The following is an 8,212-nucleotide window of genomic DNA, read 5'->3' as shown; positions in this document are numbered from 1 at the left end:
ACACACTCTGCTACCCTGTATCTGCATTGCCACTGTTTCAGCTAGAATTTGCAATGATAACACAGTGCTATACATCTGTAGTTCATAGAATGCATTACATTTTTATTATTCTTAATTTATCAATCATCCATATCTAAAATAACATCTGTGCTTCTGTGGTCATCCAAGCTAAACAGTGGTAACGTTAGAACAGTAAAAACTCAGAACATGTTCAACAGAACTTTGAACGTCACATTTAAGCTACCAGTCCTACTCTCAGTTGGTGTGGTGTTTCTGCTTTCTTCATAGAGCGATAGCAATATAGCGGAGCAGCCTCATGTCAAACGCGGAAGTAATGCGTGCAGCGACGCAGTACGACTGACCGTTCGAAAGGGAACAAATGTTACTAGTGAACAATAACATAAAAACACATTTACTACGCCACAACCACAAATATGTGGTCCAGCAGAACGATGGAGACGTATGTAAGTTTAACGGTTTTGAAGTTTATTGATTGCTATGACTGTAATTTAGGTTAATTAACCTTAATTTATTTTATGTTCTCTGTTTTAAAGGCAGTTTATTAAAGTTGTGTTTATAAGCTATTAATGTTGTTAATAATGTTACTTATTTCATTGTTAAATGTTATGTTATGCACTTCTTGTGCACTGGCATGTTTGAAAAAGCAAAAACAATTGCCAAAAATCACATAAAATCGCAATTGCAATATTCATTTAAAAAAAAAAATCGCAATATGATTATTCTGTCCATATTGCACAGCCTATATATATATATATATATATATATATATATATATAATACATTTAAAATATATATATTTTCAGATTCGTATAATACAATTTGTCGTCTTAGAATACATAGTGAAAGAACAGTCTCACAGAAGACTAACATCTCGCTGCAGAGCCAAAAGTGGACACGCCTTAAAAAGGGTAGTTTTATGAATAGGCAAAGGCATAACTTCCATTAAAGCACGTAGAAGTCATTGTCTGGGGTTCCTCTCTGCACTTCTACCATGTTGAACACAAGAAAAATGCTGGCTAACAATGTTACTTAAAGTTCAGTTGTACCAAAAAATACTTTCAGCATATTTTGTAAATGGGTGCTATATGGAAAAACTATTAAAACATGCAATAAAAGTCTACTCCATTATACACACAAATGACAAGAACAACAGCCATAAGCATACTCACAAACACACATCAATTTTCTGAACATGTGGTCAATTGTTCACAAATCTTCAGTTATTGCCAGCCAGAGGGTCATAAGTTACAAGGTGGTCACATGGTTTGCTAAATGGATGTCGGAAGCATACCTATAATGATTTAGCCTCCCAACAAAACAGTATGCCATCATATGGGGAGCAGCAGCTTTAATAAAAATAAATAATTGGATGAGGAATTATCATTGAAGTGTCTGGTCTATTGTTTTGCTCGTAAATGTTATTGGGATACTCAACTCAAATGTCTCCAGACTGGCTCTCATCCATGAAGGGAACAAATAATGATCAGATTTGGATTTGTGATAATACTTCATGTATATTCATAAGTATGAAGAAAACACATGCAGACATTATAATGTAACTGTTCATTATGATGCAACTTATTAGATAATCAGAGGGATGGCACTTGAACTGATTGGACTGAGGCAGTGAAACCAACTACTTCAAGTTTCATAATTGTCAGCTAAACCTTGTGGGAGTTGTTAGATCAGGAAGTCTAAGGGTAGGAGGCAGAAATTGTTGCAGGTTTCCACCTCAAAATCTAAATGACTGCAAAAGGGAATCAAAATAGAAAAGACCTCAGCATGTCTCTGGCCTCTTGAGATTGATGTGGCATCAAAGATTACAAGCTACAGTTGACAATAGTTAAAACAACATCTTAACACAGAAAATTTAACCCGTTTATTACTAAAGTAACACCCCCCCCCCCCCCAAAAAAAAATTTAATTTCCCAAATAGAAAACAAAAAACAAAAAAAACATGTTTTACATAGCAAAAACTGTGAAGTATTTACATTGTGAAAAACAATCGGTTTGTCAGGACCCATCTTTGAGAGGCTTTCTAAGGACCCATCTGTGAGAGGCTTTCTATAATGGTTCAATTCGATCACAAAAGGCAGGCATTTCATATCAGATAACCCAAAACATTTTAATCTCGAACAGGTGCATAAGTACTGGTATGCTGAAGTAGGACAGAAATATTCAAACCTCAGAGATAACTAGTAATAACAGTTTGCTGATAGACACCATTAGAAACGAATGAACCAAAAAAGTAGATCTTTCAAATTAAGACAAGACCTTTGGACTTTTTGGAAATAAAGTGAATTGAGGTAAATTGGCCATTTAGCTGACTGTCTAAAAGTGACAACTTATCATTCACTTAAGATTTAATTCAAAATTTCTTGTAAATTAAATTCCTAAAATCAATCTTTTAATAGATTGCTTGTAAAGTCGATAAAATTAGAATTTCTAGTGTGATCTACAGTACCACTTTGAGGTAAATGTACTACACCAAAACTAATATTATAAACAACTGCACATGATGATCTATTGCGTACGGTTTGCAACAGGAAGGAGACTGTATGAAGTTACTAAACAGCAAAAGTTCTGACCACCTGGTGAATCAGCAGTTGAAGTCAATGGTGCACTGATTAGATAAAAGGAATCTAAACTGAAGCCACTGATTTAACCGGTCAACAAAAGGGGCACATTTGGATTATAATCTGCTAATGCCAAAAACAACTGGTCTTTAAATGCCCCTCTGGTGTGCTTGCCTAACCATTTCTCACCTTCAATGTCTTCTGAACAACTCAACTAACCTTTTAAACACTGCACTCTGCACAGTTCAGCCACTTTTGAGGTTAAATAAGACAAAGTTCGATATCCTAAACATGCCTCTTTCCTCTCAGTGAATGATAATGAGTGCATATGTACAATAAAAACAAGATCATTCTGAGAGATTCGAATCAAATGACTGGGAAAAAAAGAAAAATCACTAGAAAAACATGAATAAAAATAGAAAATTGAAAGTCTTGTGATGATTCCAAACATTGGAGTTGGAGTCTGTTGGCTAGGCCGTGGAACGGTCAAAGGTCAGAGGTGAAAGTGTCATATCTTCTCCTGAATGAAAGGGTGCTGCAGGGCCTGGTTGATGCTGATGCGTTTAGCAGGGTCCAGCATCAGAGTCCCATCCAACAGATCCTTCAGCTGCATGACCTTCTTCCTTTGATCCTCAGGTAACCTCTGACCTCCAATCATGTCCGCAAGCAGGTCTTTAGTGGGGTTAATAGTGCTCATCAAAGTTACCTTCTCCTGAAAGATTAAAAGAAAGTGCAAGAGAAAGAGAAGGGTATGAAACAGGAAGCAGATGTGTGATATAGTTGTGTAAATTAAATTAGAAAATCAATACATGCGAGATCTGAGAACATACCCTTTCAGTCACTTTGTCAACCTCTATGTACAGGAAGTTCAAGTTCTGGTCAAAATGTTGGTCTTTAAACAGGCCTTTCCGGATCATCTACACAAAAATGAAAAATAAAACACCATGTAAGTAGAGACTACTATATCTCTTAACATAAATACTATTTTCTACTTAACTATAATTTTGTTATTTTACTAACCCAACTAATGACTCATCCATGCTTTCCAATAGATTGCACTTGAGAAAAGAAAACAAAGCTTCCTTCCACTCAAGAGTTGTGCACTTTAAAGCAGTTTTTATTTTAACATATCTCTTTACATAAACTATTTTCTACTTAAAGGATTAATTAACTTCAAAATGAAAATTTCATGATAATTTACTAACCCCGATCTCATCCAAGATGTTTATATCTTTCTTTCTTCAGTCGAAAAGAAAATTAGTTTGAGGAAAACATTCCAGGATTTTTCTTCACATAATGGTTTTCAATTGCAACCAAAATTCTGAAGGTCCAAATCAATGCAGTTTCAAAGCGCTTTGAAGGGCTTCAGAGACTGCACGATCCCAGACGAGGAATAGGGTCTTGTCTAGCAAAACGATGAAATGTGTGTACATAACATTTTGTGCTTATATACTAATATGACATAATTATGATTATTATTATTGCTAAATAAAAATATTGAACAAAATAAGAAATATTACTATTACAATAACATTTCCATTATTACATTTTTTAAATAGAGTTGTTAAGAATACATATAACAAAATAATAATAATACAGGTACATAAACTGCTGGGTTGCCTGTTAATATGCAGACAGCCTATGACTAAAAATCTTTAGAAAGGTCTAAGGATTTATTGTAAAATCTGTGTTTTTTTTATCAGTAATATCAATTTCTTAAAGTCTTTGTCTTTAATATGACATATGAGCCTCTTATGCATCCACTGTGGGGGAAAAAAACTCCTGTATATTTAAGAAAAACATATGGATTGTCATATACATTTATTTAGAGAGAGCCGCTCTTCACTGACACACTGTGCATATATTTGATTAATTAAAATCGCAGCCTTTGTGCTTTCATAATCGCACAAGCCAAATCGCGATTGCGGTTCAATTTCGAATAATCGCGCAGCCCTATTAAAAACTATAATTTCATTATTTTACTAACCCAACTAATTACTCATCCAGGCTTTCCAATAGGTTGCACGCACTTTTCGCAATCCATTACGGAGCTATTCAATTTTGATTTTGCATATTGTTTTTTAAACGTTAATTCGTGTAGTTCATATGACCGCTTTACAATATTTCAATAATTTATTTTGTAGCCTATGCTATGCTTTACACGACAAAAAACGTATTGTGCTGCTAACTATAAGTGAAATGTAAATCCCGAGTTTCAGTCTGAGTGTTGTTCCCGTTTTCTTGTTCTTGATTTGTTGTTCTTCTGTGTTTTAATAAATGTGTTGTCAAATCAAATTAAAGAATGAAGGTCATTCTGATATTATGGCCAAGGCAAATTGTTTTTAAAAGTATTAACCAGACAAAAGTTATTTGACATTCGCTGAAGTCTGAGTTTATCTTAAACTGCCGCTTCAGTGCAGAAACCACAGAAGAGCTATGTGACAATGAGCAAGATTTCCTGAGACACTGCAATAGGCTACTAATAATTAATTAATATGGGCTGTTTTCTAGTGCAAAATTAAATATTTTAAGTTAAATGTATAGTGTATGACATGTAAAAAAGACCAAGAGGCTAACAATGGCAAGATCAATATTTGTGTAGCCTGCCTGACACAGTATTTTCACAGACTAACACGTCACGTCTCTGGCATAGACTACAGTATTTAAAATAGCATATATGCATTAGTTATATTCTCAGTTTAATTTACAGAGCAATCCCTGCAAAGTTTTTAGGTTAACTATGGAAGAGAATAGGATTAGTGTGTGTCGCACTCGCAAGACTCGCAACAGGGGGGCGTGGCATCACTATTGCTGCGTCCCAATTCGCCTACTTATACTACGTCCTAAAAGTATGTACTCTTTTTGTGAAGAAAAAGTACATACTTTTGAGTGTGTAGCAGAAGAGTATGCAAGCTTTGGGACATACTACTTCTTCATCTTTAACGGACTCTGTTGCTTAGTTACGTGTGTTCTGTCTCCGTTTAAACTGCCCTGTCAATCATCGTCACAGTTCAAATCCTCCACATTCAATTTAATTTCCTATCGAATCGGAGAGAAATGTAGTTGCACGTTGATCTGCCATTCGTGGGTCTTTAATGCAGAGACTCCTCTCATGTGTTTGCAAACAATAAATATATTTTTGTCAGGTTAAATACTGACAATTACTCACTCAAACCCCTTTATCTAATCCTCTCTACTTAACCGTCAGACTCGCGTAACCGTCATGTTTGTAGTTTTTTTAACACTTTTTATCCACATTTGTAGTTCTAATCGAATCCTCGTCCATCTCGCAATGGGTTGTGGGCAATATCAGCCGTTAGAGTGCGCATCGATCTGCACTTCGAATTATGACCGGAAATAGTAGACCATCCGGGAATCTTTGGAATACTCTTTTCAACATACTACGATTTGGGACATACTAATTCTATTTTCGAATACTATTTAGTACGGATAGTATGCGAATTGGGACGCAGCATATGGTGGCTCTCCATTGTGATGTCGGTCAGGCACAACCCTAGACCTGACAGGATGGTTTTCGTGGGAAATTCTGTATATGTAATTTGCCTGTGCGGGTCTCATCATATCCGTAAATAAAGAAAGTTACTCCGGCAACTTAGTTGTCACAACGAGCAAGGTTATTAAAAAAATACAAAATAAAAAAAACAGCAAAAAGGGTGACGAGCTCGTAATAAAACGAGAATCAACATTGGCTTGGCTTTTCGGAGATGGCGAGAACTGAAGGATATGAAATGTTGTAAAAGCATTGAGATGTTGTTTTTTTTACTCAACAGGTGAATAAGGTATTTTGGTATCACTTTACAATAAGGTTTAATTTGTTAACATTAGTTAAAATATTAACAAACATGAACTAATCATGAGCATTACATGTCAAATAATGTAAAAATCCTAATGTTTACAAACAACTTAATTTTAATAATGTATTGGTAAATGTTTAAATTGACATTAAAGATTAATACTTGCTGTAGAAGAAGTTAATTATTAGTTAATGTTAACTAATGTAGTTAACTAATGAAAACGGTATTTTATTGAACAGATAAATTGCAATGAGCTCTGTTAGAGAGCTACAATATGGCAAAGCATTATCTATTTTGTATGAATATAGAACGAACAGAACCTCTGCTGTAAAAAAAGAAGAAAGAAAACACCCCCTATACCGCTTCCTGGGTCAACATTTTATTCAGAAACATTAGGATGTTTTGATTCATATCCTGTTATATGTTTGATGATTGTGTCATTTTAAATGTGCTTTGATCGCTTGAGATTCTGTACTCTTTCAGAAAGATGTGTAATAGTGCTCCCTAGCATATAATAGTGAAGACATGGATTGCCGGAAATCTCTGTCAATGGCGGGGAAAGAGTTAATGGGTATAGCTACAGTAACGTCTTCAGCTAATCAGTTTGAGATGCTTTCCATCTAACTGGTTATATCTCCAAGGCTAGTAGTGAATGTTTTATAAGCAGTAGGATCACCTTGGATAAAGATAATTGGTTCTTTTTCATAACTAAAAAAAAAAACTGTGTGGAATCTTGTGTGAATATCCAGTACCTTGTTTGGCATCTTGCCCTTCACATCCATGGCCAGTTTCAGCATGTGGTTGTTGGAGGAGCCAGGGAACAAGATCTTCCCTGTGTACAGCTCATACAGGGTACAGCCGACTGACCACATATCAATGCCATAATCATATGGTTTACCAATGACTAGGGAAGAAGAGAGAGTTAGATCCAATTACTAGGCCCACACAGACTCGGTTCACATGTTCTGCTGTAATTGTGTGCACTATAAATCACACAATTACAGTGCAACTTACCGATTTCAGGTGCCCTATAAAATCTGCTGACTAGGTAGGGAGTGATTTCATTGTCGGCGACATGGGATGCAGAGCCGAAATCACAGAGTTTAAGAATGGTCTTTGACTCATTCACCTGCAGACAGAGAGTTGAGTGAGTGAGTGAGTGAGTGAGTGAGTGAAAGAATGAATGAAGTATCTTGAGTCAGGAGCCATATAGATGATGCTAACCAGTATGTTGTCTGGTTTGATGTCAGCATGGAGGATGTTGCAGCGTTTCAGTAGTTTGAGGGCCAGAAAGAGCTGCTGACTGTAGGAACGCACTGCCTTGATGTGTAGCCCCACGTCTTTTCCATACTTCTTCAGCACTTCTCGCAGATTCATACTGTGAAACACAAATATGACGAAAAACAGCCGAGAATAAATGCCTTGGAATCACTTTGATCATAAAAATACAGTTAAATGCAAGATGTGCAGCACCAATCTGCTATATGCATAACTTTATAATGAGAACACCATTGTAATATAATTCTTTGTGGTTTAAGCTAGGGACTAGGGGATGGATACCCGACCCGAGCCCGATAGGACCCGTCGGTAACCGACGGGCCGGGCCGGGTTCGGACAGATATTTATAAATGATGTTTGGATTCGGGTCGGGCTCGGTCACGTCAGCGCGATAAGGCATTGAACATTTAAAATTTAAAACAGCTTATTATGTTGGCAGCCAATGGGCCTGTTTAACTTGATGCAAAATTTTGTTTTTAAAATAAAATTAAAATATTACCCTAACATCTTTCTGTGTGCGGA

The 8,212-nt window shown here is 36.0% G+C and overlaps 1 protein-coding gene across 2 annotated transcripts in view; it reads right to left on the bottom strand.

Moving 5' to 3' along the window:
- Nucleotides 1-923: 923 nt before the first annotated feature.
- Nucleotides 924-8,212, bottom strand: part of prpf4bb (pre-mRNA processing factor 4Bb) — a 69,684-nt gene continuing 62,395 nt past the window's right edge. Inside the window, exons 11-15 of one of the 2 annotated variants that reach the window (XM_079806930.1) lie at nucleotides 7,637-7,790; nucleotides 7,427-7,541; nucleotides 7,165-7,316; nucleotides 3,428-3,514; nucleotides 924-3,309 (exon numbers count right to left, since the gene is read on the bottom strand). In XM_079806930.1, the coding sequence (XP_079663056.1) occupies nucleotides 3,106-3,309; nucleotides 3,428-3,514; nucleotides 7,165-7,316; nucleotides 7,427-7,541; nucleotides 7,637-7,790 (712 nt within the window). In that variant the 3' untranslated portion in view covers nucleotides 924-3,105. The remainder of the gene's footprint in view (nucleotides 3,310-3,427; nucleotides 3,515-7,164; nucleotides 7,317-7,426; nucleotides 7,542-7,636; nucleotides 7,791-8,212) is intronic. The other variant, XM_079806929.1, reaches the window with a different exon arrangement.

Source organism: Gobio gobio (assembly GCF_949357685.1).
Source record: "Gobio gobio genome assembly, chromosome: 23".
In the NCBI taxonomy this organism is placed as follows: Eukaryota; Metazoa; Chordata; class Actinopteri; order Cypriniformes; family Gobionidae; genus Gobio; species Gobio gobio.
This window is presented reverse-complemented; position numbering and strand designations above follow the sequence as displayed.